The following is a 26,542-nucleotide window of genomic DNA, read 5'->3' on the forward strand; positions in this document are numbered from 1 at the left end:
CGACAAGGCCGTACTCCAAGTGCGGCTTGAGATAGAGCGGTAGAGTTCCGATAAAAACTGCAACAATCCATAAGACGCCCACAGATACCTTGGCGACTGGCAGCGAGTTGCCCTGCTGGAACTTAAGCGGCAGGCCGACTGCCCATAACCGGTCAAAGGCTGCCAGCATGAGCGAGTAGATGGACACCATGATAGACAAGGCTGTAAAGAAACCCACAAACCTGAGGTAGGGCTCTGGGTAGTTGAGACTGTAATCGCTACCAAGAGCATCGCTACTCAGCGTCGATGAATTGAGCCCCAACTCAACGCGGCTCACGTTGTAACCTTGAAACTGTATTTGAGCTGCAGGAAGGTGGTGGCGGGTTAGGTAAAGCAGGAGGGTAGAAACGAAGGTTGGAAACACGAAGAGCCCAACCAGCAGATCTCCCAGCGCCAGCGAGCCTTTGTAGATTCCCTGGCTGTGGCGCATCTTGGGCGAGCTGGTCACCACGTAGAAAACGGTGGCGTTGGCGACGATGACGACGATCGCGAAGAGGCACAGAACCACGGAAGTGGCAATGATGTTGCCGCGGCACCTGGAAGGGAATAAAACGACTTGCCAATACTTTATACCAGTGCTTCCCAACCAGTGGGTCGCGAAGCTGTTTTAGGTGGGTTGCGAAGCATTTTGACATGTGACAGTTTTCTTTTAGATCGGAAAATTGCTTTATCATTACGTAACATTTATTTAGTCATGCAACGAATACGTAACAATTTGATGTGTTGTGTCGCATTAACTAGTCCAGTACGCACGCCACTAGTAAATATGTAGGTTTTATGTAAATGTTAATCTTATTTCCAATTAGCTGCATTTTAAGTTATTGCTAAATAAGGATTAATGCAATTTATTTGAAATTTCTAGGTTTGTTTGATATTTTTATAGTCACTTATCTCATTGCGACATTTGACCTATCATTTGGTCATATCATATTGTTGGTCGCACAATAAAACTTGCATTAAAAGTGTTTGTGGCCGTGGTGGTGAACTGAAAAAGATTGGGAAACACTGCTTTATACCACCTATAGGCGAATTTGCGCGCTGAGATTTTCCGAGTGTAATATTGCCGGAAGTTATGCCTCTACTCGGCTGATTTTTTAGTGATACCTTGTATAAGATTTAGTTGTCCAGCAAACACAATATATCTCTGCCAATGCCTTTATTTTGGAACAACGCGTATACATTAGTTCCGAAGGTCTGTGGGTCGAGATGCAAATTCGTTATTTTAGCGCGATTATTTATTGGCAAGAATCCAATATCGATTTATACGTTTGCAGTAGTCGTCATATAGTTTAAAGTTGCTGTTTCGTGTCGAAAAGAAGTCTAATTTTTTCCATCGTTTTATATAAGAGCAAATGACGAGGAAACTTATTAGAACCAGGGGCGGCCTGTTTTGGACGCTGTACATTAATAGGTCAATCAGGATTACCAAAAAAAAAAAAAAAAAAAAAAAAAAAAAAAAAAAAAAACGGAAACCAAGCAGCACCCGTTCAGCGTACGCGCTTTGACAGGTTAATTGTTTTTAAATGCCGCCTTTGCTTGCGGTTAAATATTGATCAGGATGACTGATTTCGAGAAGCCTTTACGAAAGCATCCGTTGTACTACACCAAGGTAGCCAACACGTCATTTCACCTAGTCGATCGCGTCGAATATGTGTTACATCATTACAGTAGCTGTCGCACACAAGCGGAGCATTAAAATAAACAATTGATGTCTGGACAAGCCTAATAAAGGTTCTTTGACGTCCATCGTTGGCTTGGAATGCAATTAACGCTCAAATGTTTATTAAGTGTTCTTGTGACTTTTTTACTCACCCAGACGATCGAGATGCCAGATAAATATTTTAGTCGATCGCAATCAAACATAAGATGGCTACGCCTGTACTAAACACAATGGGGGCGTTATCGTTCGCAGTACGGCTAAAGAAAGCCTTGATCATAAAATAAACATTGAGTATTTGTACGTTTCCGTTATGCTTCGACTTATATAAAATCCCACGATCCAGGCCTATTCTTTTAAATTCCAAGAGGATATATGTCAATAGGCTACTCACGTGGCTGAGGCGCAGCTCCAGATGGTCACGTGATGTGAGCGCAGCCAATCAGCGTCGAATCCGCACGAGGTAAGGTCACAGAAGGGCACGCTCACCCCAAGCACCTCGTAGTAACTACCACGTGAAGGCGCGGAGTCGTACATTGCAACTTGGGCGCATTCGCTCGGATGGCCTGCGATAAGTGATGTTGGTTAATGTCGAAGATAGAGAAAGCTTAGCGGCAGTATCGCTACTGATGGTCCGATACTAATGTTACTAATTGTGGCACTTTCTTAAAATTCCTTTGCAGATCACACATTAAAAGCACGCATGTACTTTGTATTTTGTTTTATAAATATCGAAATTCTTAACACCGTATACCGTTTTGGTGCGTAAAATAACCTGCAAAAGCATTACCTTTGCACGCTTTCAAAGCATTGCTTGTTGGACTCATCAAATTTGCCTAATTTGCATAATTACGTTAGTTAGTCTCCTATCCGCCTGTTACACTTTCGTTTAAAAGTATAAAAATAAACAAACTATTACTGTTGTAAACAAGCCATTTTGAAATGATTTGAAGTCCCAGTCAAGGTATTTGTGAAGTAACTTAAGTCTACTATTAAAATTGGCAAACTTATGAGCAAAAACTCAGCTAAAAAGAATAAAAAGGAAAGCAGGTACCAATCTAATCGTTCGTGCACAAAATTAGTTAAATAGCTCAATTACAAAGTAAAATGTTAATTGAAAACAGTTAACGTCAACCCGGGTTGTTTGACTCAATGACTTGAATCCAAGTCAAGCCATTCTTTCGTAAGACTTAAGTCGAGTCAAGTCAAGTCAAGTCATTTTAAAACAGTTACTACTGTACACCGACTTAAGTCATTACAACACTGCAAATTACTATTTATCACTATACCTGTGATTGAGTCGAAATCAATCCTTGACGCCGCGGATATCCAACGCTGCAAATCTGCGCTTTCGTTTCCCTTCAAACCCGAACTGCTGGCGGCAGGCAGGAGCGGCAAACTTTTCAGCTGGCCTTCGCAGTCAACCAACAGCTTGCTAACGTTACAGAACCGCTCGTAAAGCAGTTTGTAGTAGGGCGTGAAGGCCACTGTCCTATTGGCGCATTCCTGTTCAAACTGGGGACAGTTCCAGCCTTCTAGGGCTTCCATGTACTTGGTCAGAAAGCGTCCGTCGGCCCAATGGTCCAGGAAGCCCTCGACCACGGTGCCGCAGCACTTTAGCTCCGCCGTGCGGTTGCCCACGGTGTAGCCCGGGTGGTATTTGCATTCCAGTGCTTCTGGGTATTGACTCGTAGCGCCCCTGACGGCTGGTATTCGGCACAGCGCCACGAGCGACACTACAGTGGCTATTACGTTTCTACCAGTCATTTTCAGCATTGCGTTAATCGTTTTGGGTACATTTTGTTGTGCGAACTTTATACTGAAAATAAAATAAAAGGAGTATCAGTTATGCCAGTGCTTTCCAACTTTTTTCAGTTCGCGACCCACTTTTAATGCATGTTTTATAGTGCGACCCACAATGGAATATGACCAAACAACTAAAGTTGAATAAAACGTGAATCTTTACTACAGGCGTACGTACTAAAATAATTAATGCGACACAACATATCTTATTGTTACGTATTTTTACATTGTTGCATAAATGTTAATTTCCCGACCTAACATAAGAAGACTGTAACATTTAGAAATGATTCGCGACCCACCTGAAATACTCCACTGGTTGAGAAGCACTAAGTAAAGTTTTGTTCGTTGTCAGTTTGCTATTACGAACGGAAGGCACCGATTTATACTCCTTCAGTTGTTAAAGTCTAAAAGACTGTTAAACGCTTCATACATTGATTATGTTATGTACCTCGAAGGTATCGTAGTCACAAAATTGAGATTTATTATCAGAACTTCGACATGTTCAAGAAACCACACCTATACTGTTTATCAGATAAAAAGTCTACAAGCCCCATATCCAGTCCTTTTGTAGTAGACGTTTATTAGAAATAAAACTGCTATGACTGTCTCCGCTACCGCGTCCGCGCTAGTTAAAAAAAGTTATAAAACTATAACTCAACGACCGATTGTAACATAACGGGCATTACAACTTTAATTGGCTTCCGTTTTAATAAAGCGAACAGGCATTTATAGTTAGACCTCAACTCACGAACGTTAAGGGCCTCTAAAAAGCGATAGGCTGCCTATCGATTCACACTCATATACCCTGCACGTTACCTCCTTCTGGGATTCTGTGTCACAAAAAGCAAAGACACTTTGTCGTGGCGTGATTTGGCTTGTTGTCGCTCAAAATAACTGATGGAATTGTTGCGTCACAGAAGCTATTTTTTCCCTTTGTCGCTAGTTTTTGTGTATTCCGGGCTATACTGACGTTCTTGTTTTGCGTATTACCGCTTTGGGTGTAACGTGGGCAAAAACTCAACGTGTTAAGCAAAAAGCTGGAGTGTAGCATAGTATACTAAGTCCTTATCATGAAGATTGAACATTTAACATAGTAAAATTGGTAAACATTACGACCAATAACTCAACTAAAAAATGACAAAAACTTTCAACTCCCAAATGACACTAGTCAAGTCAAGTCCTTTAAAAACTGTGACTTAAATGCACGTCAAGTCTTTGACGTAAGTCATTACAACCCTCTCGAGCAACTTCTTAAAACACGATTTCAGTGAACTGATTTTACAACAACAAAAAGGCTGCGGTTGCTTTTCTGACAGAAAATTCAGTTAAGCTGAAAACTAGACAAAATATTCACGAACACACCGGAACCGCATTGGTACCCGGATTAAAAAAAACAAAAAACACGACATGCACTATTTTGTCGCGGCCCAAAATACTCTTTTAAAAGCTAAAATGCACATTACGTTAAACCACTATGACAACATAGAGGCGGATTAAGGATTTTCGTTCATAAAACGGCGGCATAAAAGTTTTTAGAATGACATCAAAAGATATGTCGTAATTTGACTTTATTTCAAAGGAATAGCGCTAAAAGCAATCGTGATTATTTTGCTTTAAGTTGGCGCCTTTGAACTCGATAGATTTCATCCTTTGGACTCGATAGATTTCAACTGAATACAATGAAATAATTGTATTATTCAAACAAGGTCTAGCCCTAAAAGTATAGTTTGGGGAAACATGGCCTAGCCCAGTGATGCAATATTTTGAGCCAAAATAAATCTCTTAGTCATACCAACTTTTAAATACATAACAATGAATGTATTGTACGATCATTATGCGGCCCACAACAGCATGATAAATCTGAAATAATCACAAACAGCTCATGGCCCATCAGATTTGGTAATAAGCCGACATTTAGGCGGCGGCCCACAGTTTGCCGACTACTGACGTGGGGTTTCCCGAAATTTCTAGCTTCTTAAGGTCATTCTTTTAGAGCAGCGGTTCCGAAACTTTTCTAAAAACTTTAAACATATCATTATACTCGTCTTAATGTATTTACTAAACCAATATCCAATAGGCAACTCATTAAGCGAATGTGTTTCACATCACCTTGGACATTTGCATATCCAAGTCCAACAATGTAGATTTTATCTTAAGTAACAGTTTTATGTGTAAAATTTATGTAGGCCTCTGACAGCCTATAATCTTTATGCGCCCTTATATATGAAATGCTTGAGTGGACAACAAACTTTATAAATGAAATTGTCATGCTATTAGCTGTAAAATTTCAACTGATATCCCTAATACTGACAAGCAAAACTTTTCCTTGATTTATTCGTAGGATCAAGATACAGGCAACATAAACGCATAACATGTTATACCTCGCAGTGAATTATCGACCATAATACCATTAGGCTTTCAAATAAGGCCAAAGCGATTTACCTGACCAACTGGCTGGACGCAACACTTGCATTTTTCACAGTAAAATTAATTTTTAATACCGCTGAATGACACGCATCTATATAAGTCATAAAGTATTCTTACAGCTTACATAGGGCTGTTCTCATTGGAGCGGCTGACTTTGAAGACCTAAAGTTCTTTCGCCGCTCCCTGGAAATCTTCTTCCCAAACAACAAACATATCTATCTATTTATCATCTAGAAATTGCCGTTATGAAACACTAATCAAGTGGAGGAATAATGGGCGCTGGTCTAAAATCCTACCGCAATTATTATATCAACGCACAATATTTGGGTTGGGGTGGGAGTTAGGGTTTGGGTGTGGGTGGGTGAAGTATTGTTATATTCATTATTAAATAATAATACTTGACCCACCCTAACCCAAACGCTAACCCTAACCCGAATAATGTGCGTTGTGGTAGGATTCTACATCAGCACCATAATGTTTCGTTGGCTATGTCGCAGAGCACTTTAGCAGTTTACTGGTGCAGTTTAAACGTTACGATTCGCCCTGACCAGTACAGCCGACCGCTAACCTTAAAACTCTGACCACTTCACCCGCATAGCGACCGCATGTCTGCTTTTCCTTCGAATCGACTTAAGCATTCACGTTTTCCGGCGGCCGTATGCACAACGCGAGGCTGCCCATCGGCCTTAGCGTTTTATCACGACTGGAAAGCTCTCGCGGCCTGTGGTAAGTAGCTTCCGTCACGACCGCCGACTAATTAGCGGCCAGTACGTGCTTTTAGAACAGGGTTGGGCAATTATTTTTGATAGCGGGCTACAGCACAAAAGTAATGTATTCAATAAAATATTCTGAAATTAATAAAATAAGTCTTTAGGCTAGTAAAATAGTATTAAAAATGGGCCGCTGGCCGAATTATATACTGCTTGGCTGGCCGAATTATATATTGCTTGGCTGGCCGAATTATATATTGCTTGGCGGGCCGAATTATATACTGCTTGGCGGGCCGGATCCGACCCGCGGGCTGTATAGTTTGCCCAGGTATTTTCTAGAAAGTCGGAAAACGTTCTCGGGGAAGGTTATATTTAAAACCACGCGCTGTGCGCTTTGCGGATATTTCATGAAGCGCTCGTCCGTTTTGAAAGGGGATTGCCATGCATGTGCATATTTCGATGATAATAATTGCCGCGTACATTCCGCACGTCCGAGAATCGTCTGCCAACTCTGCTATACGGCAAGCGGGGCAAGACTACGTGACAGCCATTAGAATTGGTAACCGCACGAGAACATGAACTTGGCAACCGTCGAACTCTGTTAATCACGAGCAAAAAAGTTTCGTTGCCCGAAAAACAACATGACAAAATCTTTGGACGATTCATTTACCTCATGTCGTCTTATAAACAACCGCGTTTTTTATAAACTTATCTTTTGATTGATTGAATGGCTTTAATTGCAGTGTTATTCAAAATTTGATAGAGGCGTGATGGGTATGTCTACGGTGTCTGTTAAAAATAACCCGAGTCCGACTCCGGGTCAAATGTGTAATTTGTTCCAGTACAGAGTCCGTCTCCGACTCTACAGCTTATATTTCACCCATTTACGTAACCCAATTTAGGTGAACATATAAAAAGGTGTGATCTAAAATCATCCACCACCAAAACGTGGTCAAAACATATTTCACCAGTTTCAAAACTTGGTACTGCGTGTGCGCAGATAGGACTCGGGGCCCGTGTATAGTCTTAAACAGTCTAACTGGAGTACCTATCCCGACCCCGACCCCGCAACCATAGGTGTAGGTTTCCTTGTTGTTATATGTACATCAATTGTAATTCGTACAAAACTGTTAGTTCTCTAACCTCAGTTAAGTCTTAGTGCAAGCAATCACAATCGCCAAGCCTATAGTTAGAACTGATCCAGTCTCAGAACTATAAGCATTGCGCCTATGTGTCCTGTGCAATCTTTAAGCAAAATAGGCGATGTAACTTTTTGAAATACGCACTAAATTTAAAGTCAAAAGTCAGCGTATTGTATTTCCACGAGGAACTGCAATTCTTTGCTTTGTACAGTACATCGATTTTTGATTATATCGCTACACACATATTATTTTAGTGGTTTGTCGTTAATAATAACAAGACTACCTTTTTCCCCGTCGACGAAACACGAAAAAACATGTTTTTCCACTTCTTATATCATCACAGCAATTATCAGCCCCACACGGCCCGGGATTTGAACACGCAACCTTGGGATTTTGCTCAGCCGATGATTATTATATCGTAACAAAATCGTGCAAGAAGAACACGTAAATATAGCATCCGCATGAAAATAAGTCGTTACGTTTGATCCGCAAAAAGCTTTATCCGGTCCCTCGCCATATAATGCGAGTGACGTCATCTAAAAAATGCTTAACTTATGTTTATGATCGAACATCTTCCGTCATCGTACAATAAAACGATAAACGCCTAAGAAGGAGATTAAAAACAAAGGGTAATAAGGTTTAGGAATGTCCGACTTCCGAACCTTAAATTAAAGGTGAACCTAATCCTACAACGATACTGAATAATTCATAATTTAACTCATTAATCTCGTCCTCGGTGAGGAATTGTCAGATCCGATAGCAATTGTTCCATTACTAATATAAACTATATATAAATAACCAAATCTGAGCGCTAGAATATCATAATTATTAAACCAACGCACAATATTTGGGTGAGGGTGTGAGTTAGCGTTTGGGTGTGGGTGGGTAAAGCATTAGTGTATTCATTATATAATAATAATACTTAACCCACCCTAACTCAAATCGCTTACCCGCACCCTAACCCAAATAATGTGCGCTGTGGTAGGATTCTAGACCAGCGCCCCAAATCTGTATGCGGGAGACATGTAAAAAGAAATAAGTTATTTTTTAGAGTAAACTTACCGTTTTGTTAATCAAAATATTAAATTTGTCTCAAGAAAAAACACTACCGGTACATCGACCTATACAATGTTTGGTATTACTTCTGACCTGTTACCCTTGTATATTACTAATTAGGTCTACTTTTTACGGCGTCTAATCGTTTCGACTGACTATAAACCAAACAACCTCAGTTCTCAATATTATTTTGATGAAAATTTCGTAATTAAGTCGAATCAACCAAACCAATTTACCTTGGTGGTGTTAAAAATGCGGTACGTTCGCATCCAAGTGGAACGGCTTAAAATTGAAGCAAACGTAAACATTCAGCCGACTGAATCACGTCTCTGACTGACACAACGAACGATTAATTATCTCTTGTAGTAATTATGTAGCGTTTTTCGCTGATTTTTCTTTTAAAAATATAACCCGACAGGCGTTCATGTCACGAGCTAATGGTAAGCAAAATAGAAAACAATGGAAAAATCCCGTGCGATACATCACTCATTACGCTTTTGCAGGCTTGCCAAAATTCAACTGAACATATGTTCGCGGTGGTTAATACGCTTGGCTACATGCACTAAAAACAAACAGCCCTAAGACCCTAAACCAGTGGTTCTCAACCTTTTTTTTTCGTGGCCCACTAACGTTTCAAAAAAATTCTGTGGCCCAATAAATTTTTATAAAAGAATAACTGTAAACGCATTTCAAAACAGATTATTTATTCAACCGTGCATTAGTGAGATACTTGCGGATGAACAATAAATTTACATTCCTTTTTAAATCCTCCCCAAGCCATTATTCCTGTAAAATGAAATATAGTGACACAAATGAAACTTAATCTAGCTTTTTTAAATTGGTCTGTGGCCCACCAGTGAACCATAGCCCCTGGTGGAAAACGGTTGCCCTAAACGGTCCGTGAGTGTTGTACAAGTTGTAGTATGACAAAGCGGGCTTTACATTATCGTTGTTTCTCGGTTAAGTTGAAAAGTGTAAACATTACTTAAGCTTTCTAAATATACTAAGGATATCACAAATAAAAAACAAACTCAATACGGACATTGTAATATTGCAAAAGATACATTCACTATCACGGTTAAGAATTACCGTAACAGATTGACAAACGCAACGGTTCAAAAACTCGAACCATCTTAACCAACACGCTACGATTGTACTTAGAAATAAAACACTTTGACCTGCAGTATATTACTTTACGTTTATCAAGCGCCCATAAAACAGCCCACTGCATGCGCTGTCGCAGACGCTTGTCTTTATTGACCATCCGCTGCATCTGCGTCAATTAAACCTATAATATAATGAGCCAAAGCGCAATAATAAGTTCGTCTAGGTTTCTCTACAACGCTATGGAGATTACTCCTTGTAACCAACGACGCAAATAGAAAGTACGGACCCCGAGGGCAGAATATTGACATTGAACTTGTTGCTTTGTGCGTGACATCGGCTGGAAACCGATATTATCGCGTCTTGGCCACCGCAATAGTTTTAAAATGTGTCAGGCTGCCAACAAGTAGACGACGACACGTTTTCCCAGCTATATCATTTTGCTGCAAACGGCTTGCGAAACGTGTACTTAGTCGCCCATTTGGCTTCTTTTTCGAATTCGGGGTATATTAAGTCGGGGCGTTGTCGACTTGGAAGTTTACTTTATATTTGCCATTTTAATTTGCAGAATACAGTTGCATACTGGCTAAATTGCCTTGAAACACGTTATATCTTCCATCTTTTAATGCTATCATTTAGTAGACGACTATTAATGCTGTACTTACATGTGTTATTGGGAATGAACCTTCTAAAGCGGTACAGTTTCCACTGCACTTATATGTCTATTGCTAAGGAAAAATAGATTTTTGTAAATAGTTTAATGTGTTTTACAAAGGAATCATAACGGATTACAACAATGCCAAAATAATAAGAATGTATTACAATTATTGTAAAATATATGTACAACACAATTTTCGATTTTACTTGAATTTTAAGGTTTGTTTTACAGCATCCAATACAACGCAACCAATTCGAGGATTTGGAAACCGCTTCGTTTCCAGGAAATGCTCCATAGAAATTTATTTGCCTGGGTGATTCATTTTTCCAAGAAACCTGGCACTGCAAAATAACCCACGACTCCATTCAACTGCTATTCGTGCGATGCACGCAGACAGATTTGAAAGTGTTTGATAAACGTTGTCAACACGTTATCGGCAGTAAGCGATTCTTTTTTCGAGGTCACTATCCGCGATAACGTTAAGCAAACGTTTATGGTACGGGTGGGAAATTACGCAAATCATGCGACCAGACTTATAAATCCAGTTTTAATTTAAATTAATTGGAGCAACATTTGACTAATTTTAATTCTAATATAATTTGTGAATTGACTGTGTGCTCTAATTCAAGTTCGTATCTAATTCAGCTGCGATTTAAACTAAATTGATTGTGAATAATTAAAATAATTCCAGTTCAAATTTTAGTTTATACTTAGTTTTTTCAAAAATTCAGTAATTCTAATTCTAATCTAATTTGGGAAAATTCTGAAGGATCTAATTTTAATCCTAATCTAGTTTTGAAAAACCGACATGATCTAATTGTACTTCCAATCTAATTTTAAACAGCTAAAATGAATCTAGTTGTCCAAGTCTGCATATGGCCCGCAACCAATTTTACAAACTGAGCACGAGGCCATTCTTCACATTTTTTTTCGACTATTTCAACTACGTAAAAGTAAAACAAATTATGGATTGCGCAAATCTTGTTCCTGCATCGAGTGTGGCATGTAGTTAGATCCTTTTTATTTCAAAACCGCCTTAGTTTTATCCCTGTTTAACAGTCGTTGCAGTTGTTATAATAAGATGCGTACACAGGTAAAAATTGAACGGCCCGCAGAAACCTTTATGAATTTGATTTTGGCCCGCGACTAGAAAAAGGTTTACCACCCCTGGTTTATTGCATACCAGCGTATTATATTTACTCGAATATAATTGTCATAGTGAAAAAAACTATTTAATCAGTGGTTCCGAACCTTTTTGGCTTACGATTATATAGGGGTGCGGGTGTCCGATAAAATCGGATCGGAGCCCTTACCCGATACCAAGTGATAGTATCGGTACTCGTCCGATAATAGGTTGGTAACGCTGCCGATTCGATACCAAATCTATATCGAAATTCAAGTCATGAGTGGCGATGCGATTTCTACCTAAAAGGTAAAATTGTCAAAAATCAATAGGTTGGAAGTAACTTAACTTCTTACCACTTAAGCAAAGTTTTGCCTAAAAACAACAAATAAGAAATACATATGGTGTTGCTACCAGGCATAGTATATTTAAAATAGGTTCCTCTGGCATATATTTCTTTAACCAACGTTTCGGCTTACTATCCGGCAAGCCTTCGTCAGGGACTAACACACAAAGCCAACGGGGCGCAAAGTAAAATCACACAAAGCCTGCAGGCGTTAACACGGTATTAATTTTGATGGGGGCACTGTTGTTGCAAGAGAGAGCGACTACCGAAAACGTCTGTTTAGGGAATCCTGGCATATCCACTATAGGCCGGATACGATGAACATTAAAACGGACGTTTTGCTTCCAGCGCCGTACCGACAGGTGCTAAAAGATAGCCACTAAATTGCGCGTTGTCTTATCGCTTTACATATTGAACGTTGTTTCATCGCCGTACATTTTGAACGCGTCTCGCACATTTTTATCTCCTTTTTTTTGTGATTTTACTTTGCGCCCTGCTGCCTTTGTGTGTTAGCCCCTGACGAAGGCTTTTTGGTTAAAGAAATATATGCCAGAGGAACCTATTTTAAATATAAAATAAAAAATACGTTTGAAGGTTTCAATCCAACTGTTTTTTTTTGTTTGAGCACAGTTATGACGTCATCTGGTACCGAATCCCAAACATATCGTAACGATATTGGAAATAAATGTTGAGTATTGAGCATCCCTAAAGGACAATGAACCAACGAATGGCTGTCAGTTAATACATTTCTATAATACGAAATTTGCTCACTTTGGCTTAAGTTTTATATTGTCATTCATGATTTGATGCTCATCTTTGTAATGACAATAATATATTTTTTTTAATAATCATTATTATATTTAAAATTTTAGTTTGCTTTTTTTGCGAAGCTCCTTGTAATAAATGATGAGTTATGTTATTTGAACAGGCGTATTGTAGCTTTACGTGGTTACTTGGTGCCGACGAGCATTTTACTGGTGATCTCTATAATGTAAACAACAATTGTTTCACTAACAAATAAGTCAAAACTTAGAATCCTAAAGTAAAGCACCCAAAGTACTTCTTGGCACCTTTGAGCGTTAAGAAGGAAACAATCAAGGAAGTAATCCCTGTTTGAATGTTAAACAGGCTAATATGTATTTAACTATCCAGTTCAGCACTGTTGTTTAATTCTTAAGCCGCCGTTATTTTTAGGTACTTGACATGTTACACTTTTCATGGTTTTTAGAATATATAGAGATGTCATACTTTTCTAATAAATGTTTTTCCCCACGTATTTTCAAGTAAACTAGCTATTTAAAACACTTTAAATGTTCATTAAAAAAGGAAAACAAAAAAATAAACCAACACTTTGGCTACTCCACTTGAATACGATTAAAAGAGCAAAAATTAACGAAGGCGATATCATACCCTGAAAAAGCTATTTTGTCATCATGCTAATCAACTAGGGCGTTGTATCATGTCTGTTAAGCTGAAGACTAAACCTTGACTAAACGTTGTGAACCAGCAGGACGAGAGAAAAAATCGAAGAACGCAAGAGAGAAGAAACAGAGATGAAAAAATGCACACCGAAATGCACACCGCGAGCAATGAAGGCACCTTACCTAGGCTAGGGAGACATATGGAACGAAAAAATCCGCGCATCCTTATAGACTAGTGGTTCTCAACCGGGGTTCCTCGGCACACTGGGTGCCATTTGTAATGCCCAAGAGTGCCGAGAGATATTTGAGAATCTGATTTTTGCTCAACTTAACATTTTTTTTGTAAAGATTAGAGTGGAATAAATTCAATTATAACTTTCTGCGTTGTGTAGGGTTGATGTATGTTGTTCCAGTTCCGATTATTGTAACATTCTAGTTAATTACCTACGGAAAAATCTTGTATCGCAAATCTGTTTGTTATTTCTGAGTGGTGCCACTAGCCATGAAAGGTTAAGAAACAATGTTATAAAACTTAAAAAGCATTGAATTAGGTTTGCCATTGCCACAAACGGAATACACAAGAGTCGTCTCATGAAAACGAGCAGCGCTGAACATCTAATGTGGCTGTCCACGGTAAAAACAGCTTGAGAAATGTTTGCCTTGTAAAATATTGTTGACGAATTGGTGACAAGTACATATAGTTTGCAAACTGTGCGTGCCAAAACTGTTAAAGGTTTTACAATACACACCTTGAGATATAGGGATCGTATATTTTACTTTATTCCGATCTTATTGCATAGTATTTGTGGCCAAAAAATACCAGCGATTCAAATTTAAACTATACTAAGTTCAATATATATTATATCGATATTAAACATTTTTTTACTAGGTGTGTGCTCCAGCGTTGATAGGCGTATAGAATGATTTGTTAACTATATATCTTGTCGAGAAATTTACGTTTTAGGGTGGTCAACGTTGCGCTTGATCGCAAATTAAGGTTCAAAGTTTGCTTGTTTGGCACTTTACTGGCAACAATATTACCCCGGCATCTGCCGACTATATACCAATAATAACATATGGTATCTGGTATCGAGTGAAAAGGTTGTCATTAGGTCTATAAAAATTTGTCAAAATTCACAAAAAAGGTTGTCATTAGGTCCATAAAAATATGTCAAAATTTACCGTGCAGTCCAAATCAAAATTATTTCAAGTCAAAATCGTCGACAAAAATAACAAAACCGGTTTTGCGCTTTTTACAATTGTGGTTCAGTTTATTATAGTACAAAAAATGGAAAAAAATTCAAGTTTTAGGTAAAAATTTCTCATTTTCAGGTCAGAAAACAAACGCCGTATAAAGACTAATAAGATTTAAGAAAGTGGGTTATCAAAATAGTTCAAACTTGATGTAACGCAATTCGCTTGAGGCACGATAAAAATTGTGATAATTCCTATTTATTTATATTTTCAATTTTATAGAGCCGCTCCGGCGGCAAAATTAAAGTGTCTGATGACCCTGAAAATCCCGAAAAAAGTCGGTCTGTATAGTGTATATTATATATAGAGTAGATCATACAGAACAGGCATATGGATCATCGTTAAATTTTGGCCCAACATTTCTGCACAAGATCGGCAATTCAATCCAAGAATCGAAACACGATTTTTAGAAAAGATTTGAAACACGACAATACGCCGGACGAAAAGGCAGCACGCACGTATACACAACATAAAGCACAGAAGCGATCACGGGTTTCCGGTTAAAGGGAGATCTCTAAATGCGAACCCCCCCAAAACGCCTCACGGCGACACGCGATGCGCATAATCGTGCCCGAATTGCAAAAGTCACAGGAGATCTTCGACATTAGATGCACATCAGAAGCGGCATTGTGTTGTGGTAGAGCTGAGGGTAAATTGCTGTTGTCTCGTTTCAGATTGCAGTCGCTGGTAAATTGAGTAATCTAGGCCCGAACCTATAAAACGCCCTTACCCCAGGGCTTCAAATGATTGAAGCCGTTTCGGTGGCCCGAGAGTCGTCAACAGAACGCATTGCGTCAGATCTTGAATGCGCTGCGCTTGAACCCTTTGCATTAAGTGTCAGTCATTGCAACAGGTTTGCGATTTTTACGACGAGCACAGCATGAAGTGTTTACCGCCGGCGACGTGTCTCTGCTTTACCACGGCGACCCTTGTGCTTCTTTTCGCGCAACAAACTCTAGCAGCCAACAACTCTGCTTCGGATGTTGAGGGTAAGCCGCTTTACTATAAGAAAAGGTTTTGATTTTTTTTTGTTCTTTGACAAAACAATTGTTTGTTAATATTTGGGAAAAAGGCGAACGCTAGTATACAGGCATATAGAAAGGATCCAAGAAGTTCGTTGCTTTAAGGTACATTGCACCAATACTATAGGTCAGCGCTTACAGTTCTATTAGATTTAGTGCAGTGCTTTCCAAGCTTTTGTAGTTAGCGGCCCACAATGAGATGTGACCAAACGACAAAGTTAGATAAAACCTGCATTTTTTACTACTAGCGTACGTATTGAAATAGTTAATGTGACACAACACATCTACTTGTTATAAGTATTTATGATATTGTTGCATAACTATTACGTAATAATGCAATTACTTCCCGATCTAATAGAAAACTGTAACAGTTAGAAATGCTTCGCAACTCACCTGAAATAGCTTTGCGAATGGGTCGCGACCCACTGGCTGGGAAGCACTGATTTAGTTCATCCATTTCAGACATTTTTGTTGTAATTTGTAAGCAACAATATATTAATGCGATTCGTGCATTCAAGCAGGTGTTGCCATACTCTAAATGTGCGTTTCATCGCTAAGATTTCTAATTTGCTTTGCGATTTCCCGGTTTGTAAAAAAAAGTATTTTTAAGTAGGCCTACTGCTTCATTTCTTCACCTTATCAAACTGTAAGACTACCCTTTGACGTTGTTTTGACAGGTTGACAATAATATCGCAATTGTCTGTTCAGCGTAAAAAAACGTTTTTTCGCGATACACTAATTTGCAGATACATATTTCGATTGGTTTTGCCATGTCATTGTTTTGCTTATGCTTGGCGTATTTTAGCCATACTATATCGTTCAAAATGCGTGCTTTGTTCGATTAACAGGAAAGTCTAACAGCACTGTGGGTAATTGTGTGTATTTTACTTAAACAAAACGCCTATAAAAATACCGCGTTTGTATGCCTTTGGGTACAAAGTATTAGCGGCGCAGTTTTAATTCACCTTTTTTAAACTGTTTTCAGAGCGCTAGACGAGTAATGTTAAATGTCACACCATCATTTGGGAAAATTGTAAAATACGATACTTTTAAGCCACTATAGCAGCGGTGACATTGATTGATGCGAAGCGGCCTCATCTCTATATAGCTCAATGTACTTTATAACCTACTAATATGTTTTTATATTTTTCCTGTACAGGTGGAATCGCTTTTTTGAAACGCAAACTATGGCGAATTTTTTTATAATAAATTGGGATCACTGATAGAACCCTAGTATCGAGCAAGAACCAATCGTATACTACTTGGCATCGGCTCCGATCCTATATTGTCGGACAGCCGAATCCAGAACATTACGTAAAATCGACATTATTATTTCGAAAGTTTCGCCATCATAACGATGACAAACTGCCGTAACGTTTAAGAAAAAACACAAAATGTCGAGTAAATCGATATCATCTTGATTAGGACGTTTCGATACGAGCCACACATTAACTGAAAATGGTACAAGCTCGTATCGAAACGTCTCAAGATGATTTCCGATCTACTCGACCTTTTTGGCTTTGTAATTACTAATAAAACAAAAAGGTTTGTAAAACTTATCCAATGCAAAAACACATATCTAATTCCCATAGGTCAGCTGGAGAACTGTACGCTCTACACAGGCGAGCCGATAACCACCGCTCACCTATTACCCCAATGCTGCAACTCTACCTTCGAAAGGCAAAGATACCTTTGGCGCGCCGCCGGGCGCAACTTGGTCGATTACCTGGCGCGGCTCCGGGCCGCCCAATGTACCCAGTTCTTCAGGCAAGAATGCCAGCAGAGAACCTACCAGTTTACCGAGTACACGGCGAGGGTGTACGACCTGTTCTGCAATCGGACTTTGTTCGAGGCAAGATGTCGCGAGGTTGTCGCCAATAACGCAGTCGGACTTCAGGCCAACGCGACTTGGTCGCAGTTGCTGCGAGGTTTGCGCGAAGCCGACTTGACAGCCAAACAGCTGAGCAAACCTTGTATCCAGGTAAATACCAGTGTTGTAAAACTTTTTTTTAATTTTAATTTTTTTTTTGATTTTTTTTAAGCTTTTTTAAAAAAAATAGTCCAGTCGAATCACTAATTATTAGATCAAGACATCTCTAAGTCAAGCCAATAATTTCTTGTTATAAATGGTAAAGTTTGTTCGTCAGTCGCTTGTCGCCAGCATATTTTCCAATAAAGAAACAGACAGAGCAACGTCGCTCCGTCTAAACTTTAAAGCCTCTCTTTCTATGAGAGAAAAACGGATAAACGAGGGCGGGTCTTAAGCTAGAGTCGTTGTAATACTCTTAAACATGGTTAATTTTACTTTTAAATGGACACTGGATGAAAGTTTATTCACTTCTTACAGTGTGTTTCACCGAGCAAAATTTAGAGTTCGCAAGAAATGGCGTTTAATGCAGAAGTTTTAACAATAGGCAATGTTTATTTCGATTAAAGTCATCGCTTTTGCGAAGTTAAGACTTTTGTGCTCAGTGCTTTGAGTACAATTTTGAAATTATTAAGTGTATTCAGTAAATTTGCGGATTAGTATGCAAATTTGCGGATAAGTTTAGGTTTATTTCAAAGGCTTATAAAACACTGTTTTAGAAAACTTACTGTTGAATTATGTTAAATTTTCATTCACACAACGTGTTACCGACCAAAAAATGTTAACAGGTTTTCGTTACTTAAAGATGTATGGCATGCCTAGCCAAGTGTTGTGTGCTATAGTCGATTATTTAGTCGTTCCATTTCAAAAAATATCACACAGCATTGCAAAAATATCACACAATATTTTCATTGCATGTTAAATTGTCACAATATTTGTAAACCATCGGCTGTAACATGCGGCTTGAAATTTTTATACCACGCCAGTCGATTAGATACCGCTTCCACACAGGTTGTATCCTTATAAGTGTAATTCTCATATTCGCTTATATATCTGTTTAATAATGTAGGCTACATGTTCTCCAATCACTGCGAAATGCGCAAAAAACATCATAGGTTATTAAATTTTTATATAGACGAAGAGGTTTGTGTTCAGTGTGTGCTCCTGGTGCGCTTCAGTATAGGCTGTTTGCTTTTCGACTTGGAAGTAAATCGTCGCAGTACAATAAGAGCGCCGACTTCTCGCAAAACCTCTTGACGAAAAAAACCTCTTGTGTTTTTACAATTAAAGCACAATAACCTGCGCTACCGTAAAAATCAAGTCAAGTACATTGCTTTGGTAAAAATACAATTCATGTGGCAAAGTTTAGTTAAACCCTTCCATACACAATCAGCGGCCAACAGTCTAGGGACAACCATCCCCATTTTTGTTTTACAATGCCCTGTTCTCCCATCACCGCCAAAAATACGCATATGTTTTTAAATTTTTGCTAACCTAAAATGTGTAAGTTTTTGTTAATCGCAAGGTAAAAATAAACTGTATGTTAGTTAAATATATATATATATATATATATTTTTTATTCTGTTCTCTAACCTTTTATCTTTGTATACATGTAGAAATAAACTAAACAATACAAACATATAAACTGTTTAATACCAAAATAAGTAAAAAAATGTGTATCCAAGTATTAATATTTTTCATATGGGATAAAAAATGTTGTTGCTTTTCCCTAATTTATTTTCAAAGGGCGATTTGTTAGAATTTGTATAATAAATTTTGTCAAAAAAATTTAAATTATAGGTCTGTTGTGTGTAAATGGTATTTGTTTCTCTTAAAGGTAGATTTTATTCCTTAAAAATATTTATAATGCTATACTTTAAGCTAAGCCAATTCCTTTAAATTGCGAAGTACATTTCATTTGAAAGAGTCCTTCTAGCTAAAAGAGTGTACTAACGGTTATGTGATATTATGCTATATTGTACACCACTTTGTGGGCCCGTATATTCAACAATATGTTTTATATTACCACCAGCGTTTTTTAAATCTGTGACGGTTTGAAGTTTATGTTAAAAAAACAACCACACGACCACTTGATGAATTAGGAATGGAATAAGTCAAATCAAATTGTCACTCCCTAATCGGTCGGTGATATTTTATTACTGCCAGTCAGCGGAACAAGATACGATTAGTCTATTTTGATGAATCATTGGCTATTTCATAGATCTGGTAATGGTAGGACCTTTTACTGTTACGTAACAATCGTTTGAACTCAAATGAACATGACGCTACTCTACGTCACAAATGGCTACTATGTCAATGTCGCAATTTTAGAATGTACCGACGTAAAAATATTGGATGTAAATTGCAAGGGTTAATTTGCCTTTTTTCGCATGAAAGTTGAATGAAAAGAATTGATACCTTGCCATAATTTTGTGCATTACCCCTAAAATAATTAGTATTTAAACCAGCCTTTCTTAACCTTGGGTAGATTTTCCACAGGGGGTGAATTTCCTTGTTTTACGGGTAAATGAGCTATCATAAAGAAATATCCACATTAGTTGACGGGACCGAAAAATTGTGCCAGCTCAATTTACTTGTTTTTATTATTATTTTGTATTGATAGGCTACTTTACTGTACTTCAGATTAATTGCTTATTCAAAGCTAACCTAATGCCCATTGATTCATTATCGTCTATAGCAGGGGTCGGCCAACGTTATGGTTCGCTAATTGACATTTTTTTAGTTTATTGGCAACATCCTTATTATTTAGTTACTTTAATTGTCTTTGACAAAAACCAAGGGCAGCCGTCGCATTGAATAAAACTGATGTAATTTAATTTGTTACTTTCGATTTTCATCAAATGAGCACCATTTTATATATTGGGGGTAAATCTGATTTTTATCTTGTTTAAAAGGTTACAACATACAAAAAGGTTAAGAAACCCTCGTTTACACAAATAACATAAACCAACAGGTTGCACTGTACGATGCGGTGAGCAAGGCCCGGGGAAGCGAGTTCGGTTATTTCGTCGAAGTGAAACGCCTCTTTCTGCCCTTTTGCGACTTCGTGTGGTGCGGTGTCGACGCGCAGAACAGCAACGAGATAGCGCTGTCGTCCTGGACCTGCATGCCGCAAAGGTATGGCTGGTGTCCTATACAAGTAGTTTGAAATAAACCAAGTACCAGTTAATTCATTCGTTACATGCAAAGTCAAGGTATTTCCTAAAAATAGCAAGCCAACTCGTAAGGTTGTCGGATCCTGAGGAATATTTTAATTATGAAACAACAACACCTAACATATAGCAAGCAAACCGTTCTACAAGAAGCAATTTTGTTAAAATAACATAATTTACTAAAAATGATTCGACGAAAACACTTAAGCCCATGTCAAGTCAATTGTCTAAAACTCTAAAGGACTTGAGTCAAGTCAAGTCATTTAACTCGAAATACTTAAGTCAAGCCGAGTCAGTTAAAATAGTAACTTATAAATGCAGTTGAAACCAAATCAAGTAATTTACTTAGGTCATTACAACTCTGCGTGGAACTATACTTAGACTTCAGGGCATTGGCCATTGGCCTAATAGGTTAAGTTGTTTATATAAACTGTAAATATAGTGTTACTTGGCAAATTTGAGGCTAGATATATCTATCAAACGCCCAACTTACTTTGGTTTTATTTCACTATAACTGTGTCCAACTAACACCTTTCGGTTTCCGATGACTTTAAAAAACAGTTTAATACTATCAGAGAATTTTGTGAAAAAAGTGCAATACGATTTTTATATTTTATTTCCGCTAAGAGCATAAAACGGCATTCTTTTGGGATTAATTTACCTCGCTGAAAATGAAGCGGGGTTACCGCTCTCTACCGTAGCCCTTGGTCCAGTGGCTCTTAACCGGGATGCCACGACGCCCTGGTGTGCCATTTCTAATGCTCAAGGCTTCCGATAGATACTTGAGATTTTTTAAGAATCCGATTTTTGCTTAATTGGTAAGTTTCTTGATACAACTATTTGTGTACGATTAGAGACCGATTAAATCAAATGACATTTTCGTACATGTTTTAAGTTGATTGTGTTGTTCCAGTTTCACTTATAGTGACATTTCAGTGAAATACTCCACGAAAATTCCAATCGGGGTGCCGAAAACTATTTATTCTTTTTGAGGAATGCCGTAAGCCGTAAATAGTTGAGCGTCACTCATTCATTCCATATAATGTCCTCCTTCTGTTCCGCTCAGCTGCCGCACCAGCATCATCCTTTGCACGGTCTTCTGCGGCATCCTGGGCTTCCTCATAATGGCGACCAACGCAACTGTGATCGTGGTATTCGCCAACAGTAAGAAGCTGAGAAACAGTCAAGGCGTATATAAGATCTCGCTCTCGATGAGTGACTTCCTAATCGGAGCCGTCGTTCTGCCTACCTTCGCGTCTAGCCTTTATAATTTGGCCAACAGGCGAGCCGAAATGGGTGAAGCCTACTTGGACGATCGCTTTACTGCTGCTGCGAACGACACGGAAGGCTCCGGCGAAGCTAACGCCTTCGGCAGCAGGTTAATAATTAAACTATATGTTGAACTTTACAAACGATGTTTTTTTCCTAAAAATTAATGTCAAAAGCCAGACAGGTCGAGTGACTTGACTTCATCTTGAAAAGATGGTTCGATACGCACTTGAATTATTATTAGTTACTGTGAGTGAAATCTATTCCAACCTCAGTTTTTTGCAAATTGTTGATCGAAAAATATTTTTTAAGCTGGATTTACCTGACCTATTTGGCGTTGATATTCAACTGTTAGGAAAAACATCTTCCGTAAGGCATCCCATAAATAACCGAGAGTGCTTTTCCACTAAAAACAATAAATGTTTAAACAAAACTTAAATCATTTGAAAACTGTGACTTAAGTGCACTTAAGTCAAGCCATTGAATAAAGTTATTACAATACTAATAACACGGCGTTTATGTTCGTTAATACGATTTATTAAGTGGCTGATGGTTTAAGTTGCCCGCGACAGTCAGGCTTTGTATTTGTCCGGCCCTTTATGGGAAAAGTTTGGTGACTCGTTAAATAAAGCATTCGTAATTAAGAGAATCTAATAAAATAGAGCACTCGTGTTTTCACCCTAAAAAAACTACAGGCGTGCACATTTAAAAAAAATCCTATTTGTTTTTCAGCATCAACGAGTCACGATTTGACGCTGTGCCGCGCAGCCCGTCGTCCACACCTCCCATGGACAGTTGTTATCTCGGCTTCGTAGGTTTCTTCACCACCTTATCCCTACTCATCTCAATTTACACTCTAACAGTGGCCAGCTTCGATAGGCTGGCGGTCGTGCGCAAACCGCTGAAGTACTCGCGCAGCGCTGCGCGTAAACTGGCAGTGAAGGCTTGCGCCGCGATCTGGGCTTTATCGATCGTCTTCGCCTGTATTCCCTTCTTCGGTGCCGGCCTTTCGTACAACCTAGTAGCGTCGGTGCTTGTTTCGATGACCGGCTCCGCGGCGCTGTACATTTACGCGATCGCCTTGGCTCTACCGCTTCTGGTCATGTGGCTGGTGTCGCTGGCCACGATGGTAGTAACGCGGTACCACAGCAAGCAGCGCAAGAGCTTACAGCAGGCTCGACAGCGCAGTCAGCAGGGCAAGCGCGTCTCCACTGAGCTGAGACTGGCCAAGACTCTACTCATGATGGTCGGAGTGTTCACTTTGAGCCTGCTACCCACTATTGCAGCGTTGGTGGCGCCATTATTTATGCCCAACCTCATTTACTCGCGCCCTGAGCTATTAGACGAATCAGTATCAAGCGCCTTCACTGCGTTTGAGTTTATTGCGGTCGTGGTGCTGGTCGCCAACAGCCTGTGGAACATTTTCATCTACAACAGCCGCAACCCGGACTTTCGCGCCGCCACCCTTGATACGTTCGGCGCCTGCTGCCGATCCTGTGGCTCCAAGTTCCGGCGCATTTTGAGGCGCGGCCGATCGCGTTTGGCGTCGGCCACCAATACCTCGAGCGCGCCGGTCAGCTCCAAGAAGACCACGACAACGTCGGGCGACACGCAAAGGAGCAGCGGGGTTTGACTGGTCACAAGAGTGGCGCTGACTAGGATGGACTGGACTTAACATGGTGAAATCTCTAAATGATATGATTCAAAAAACTTTAGATTCAACCTCTCCTGCTGGGAATACACAACTTCAGTGCACTTGAGTCAAATCATAGATGTTATGTTGCTTTTCTGACTTTTGTATTTTATGTTATTAGCGACACGCAAAGGAGCAGCTGGGTTTGACTGGTCACAAGTTTGACGTCAGTGCTGTAAACAGGTCATTTTGGAATGACATAAGTCCCAGTTAGGTCAAGTCGTTTTTAAAAATAACGTTTTTAAAAATAAAGTCATCGTTTACCCAAGTTGAGTTCCAGTCAGGTGATTATTAGGGTGAAATCACTGATATAAACATAAAACGATAAACTATTAAAATTGGTAAACTCGAAAGATTTTTAGCAATAAGTCAACTAACAAAATAACCCAAATAACACCTAGCAATATAACCGTTTTACGTACAAGGCTACAGATAAACAAACAAATTTTATAACCAAATGGTAAATGAAAATGTTAAATTTCAACCTTTTAACTTCAAAGTCATTTAAAAACAAATCAATTTTTTGTCCAATAAAACTTGAGTTAAGTCACACCAAGTCATTTTGCCATAACGCCTTATGTCAAGTCATTCAAAAACTCAGAATTAGGTGCACTTGGGTCAAATCATAGACTTGTTATGTTACTTTTCTGACTTTTGTATGTTATGTTATTCGCCTTTTAACGATTTTGAAGATGACCTCGATAATGCAAACCATTTTTGGTTTTATTCCAAATTAAGTCAAGTCAATTTCACCAACAGTCTTGTCCATTTAATGGACGTCCATCAACTATCGTGCGATCTCTTGAAAGATGGGAACATTTCCCACTGAAGTACATCATTTAATCCTATCAGTTGTTCAGTACCATATCAAAACATGTCGTTTGGAGAATGACACAGAATTCTTTTAAATAGATCACACTCAATTCCCTTTATATTCAAGCAATTTTTGTTTAAATTTAAATTTATTTTTTCTTAAATTTTAAGTAGTTTACTATATTTCCCAAGGGTATAAATCACCTTTCAATATATTTCTAAATTAAAAAAACTAACCTAAAGAAATCGCCACAAAGACCATGTACTTAACCCATCGCATTTATTAACCAATTAACTTGAACATATCTCCAAAGATGCTCAAATGGTTGTCGCCTACCGAAAAACTCAGCATGCCTATGGTCTCTTTAAAAAGTATTGCAGACAAATATCCAATTTGTATGTTTCGTCTTTCCTTAACTGACCGTGAATACAACGCCAATCATACATGCAATAAATGTAAATGTTATTTATATGCTGCATGTGTTTGTTACCATACCAATAAAGAAGGCAGCAAATTTAGGACAAAATACTTTTTTTTCTTTTCATAATGAAACGTTTCCGGAATAATTGAGTTCAAATAAAAACGCAAGTTTTTAAACCTAAGGATTAGCATTTTAGCGATGAAACTTTGGCTTTACTCTGAAAACTAGGTTGTTTTCATTAAGCACGTTTTAATTTCAACAATTTGGTTTTTGTTGTAACAGTAATGACGTTATTAGTTATAGGATCGGACTGCCGTAGCTTTCTCCCTAAACCTGAAGCATCGGTATTGGAATACACTACAAAGGACATACCTAGTCTTGTTATAAGTTTTTACTTGTGTCGGGAAAACAACTTAGTTTGTCCTTTTTGTATAGTAGAAAATCGTAACGCGTTTGCACTTACAAAAGTTAATCTTTTAAGTGTCTGGTCTGTCATGACATGTGCCTATTATGCCCGACAAAACGCATCAAAAATGTTGCCTAGTTTGATAGCGTAATGCAAATCTATATTGATGCTAAAGTGTTGTGCACTAACCTGTGTCTTAATTGTAACTTAATTTGTCTACTCAGATTCGCTAAACCCATAGTTGGAAGCTTCGGAGCATATTATGTAAGAGGTTGTAGTAAGACTTAGTAAGAATATGAAAAGACCGCATGCTGAAGCACAGTAGATAGCAATTTGAACGTTTCGAATATTTCTTTATTCTTTTTGGAAATGAAAAAGGAGTTATTTGAAACGTTTAAAATGTTACCTGCTTCAGTATAGGCTTTGATATGCTTCTATAGTTAGAAACCACTTAATTAAGTCATTGACAAAAGAGGGGTAACAGGTGTTGACGGTTCACTGACACCGGCAGGCTGTTAGCAAATCGTCACGCAGGTTACACTTCGATAAGTGTCGCTGGCCCGGCGCGTGTTCATTAGATTAAGTGGATGTTTGTACTTCGCCCGGGTAGCGCTTTGTGATTCGAAAGGTTACGAGCCGCGCGAAGACAAGCCGCGAACGAGGTTTTGTCTTGTCAGCGTGATCGTTTTATAGCTATAGTTATCAACTGCGCCTATTTAGCTGTTAAGTCACAAAGAGTGCAAGACCTTGCGTTAGTTTCGTACGACGTGGTATTGCAATATGCTGAATACGCCATATTGGCGGGCGGCTAGCCAAAATGTACAGCGGCCACACTGAGGATTTGCTGTCCTTTATAATTCCGATATGGATCTTGTTTCATAAAATGATTGCAGTTTACACTGAGAACAAAAGGCAAAAACATAGTGGGCAACATAGCCACGTGTTGCACTATGCTAGCCGAGTAAGTTTTTGTTTAGACGCCTGAATTGCTGTCAATGTTTAAGCAGCCTTTGAGTGGCAATTTTTACTCAGACTACTGCTGTATAGTTCCCTCGGAGAAAGCTTTATGCTGAAGATTCGTTTGTTTTTGTTAGCAAGATTATTTTAACGCCAAGTTAGCCTTAGTAAGTCAAATGC

The 26,542-nt window shown here is 38.8% G+C and overlaps 1 protein-coding gene across 1 annotated transcript; it reads left to right on the top strand.

The window, feature by feature from the left end:
- Positions 1–15,620: 15,620 nt before the first annotated feature.
- On the top strand, positions 15,621–23,704 carry LOC146159056 (uncharacterized). The gene is made up of 5 exons (XM_083384843.1): positions 15,621–15,729; positions 17,355–17,743; positions 20,604–20,767; positions 21,869–22,180; positions 22,804–23,704. Exons 1-5 carry the CDS (start codon positions 15,621–15,623, stop codon positions 23,702–23,704), a joined length of 1,875 nt encoding a protein of 624 aa, XP_083240969.1.
- Positions 23,705–26,542: the final 2,838 nt, after the last annotated feature.

Source organism: Ascidiella aspersa, chromosome 3, assembly GCF_963924565.1.
Source record: "Ascidiella aspersa chromosome 3, kaAscAspe10.2, whole genome shotgun sequence".
Classification (NCBI taxonomy): Eukaryota; Metazoa; Chordata; class Ascidiacea; order Phlebobranchia; family Ascidiidae; genus Ascidiella; species Ascidiella aspersa.

Excerpts from the sequence above, each read along its gene's own strand:
- LOC146159056 (XM_083384843.1), top strand. The coding sequence starts at position 15,621 with ATGAAGTGTTTACCGCCGGCGACGTGTCTCTGCTTTACCACGGCGACC. Across the intron at positions 15,730-17,354 it reads CTCTGCTTCGGATGTTGAGG|GTCAGCTGGAGAACTGTACG; the intron begins GTAAGCCGCTTT and ends TAATTCCCATAG. Across the intron at positions 22,181-22,803 it reads GCTAACGCCTTCGGCAGCAG|CATCAACGAGTCACGATTTG; the intron begins GTTAATAATTAA and ends TTTGTTTTTCAG.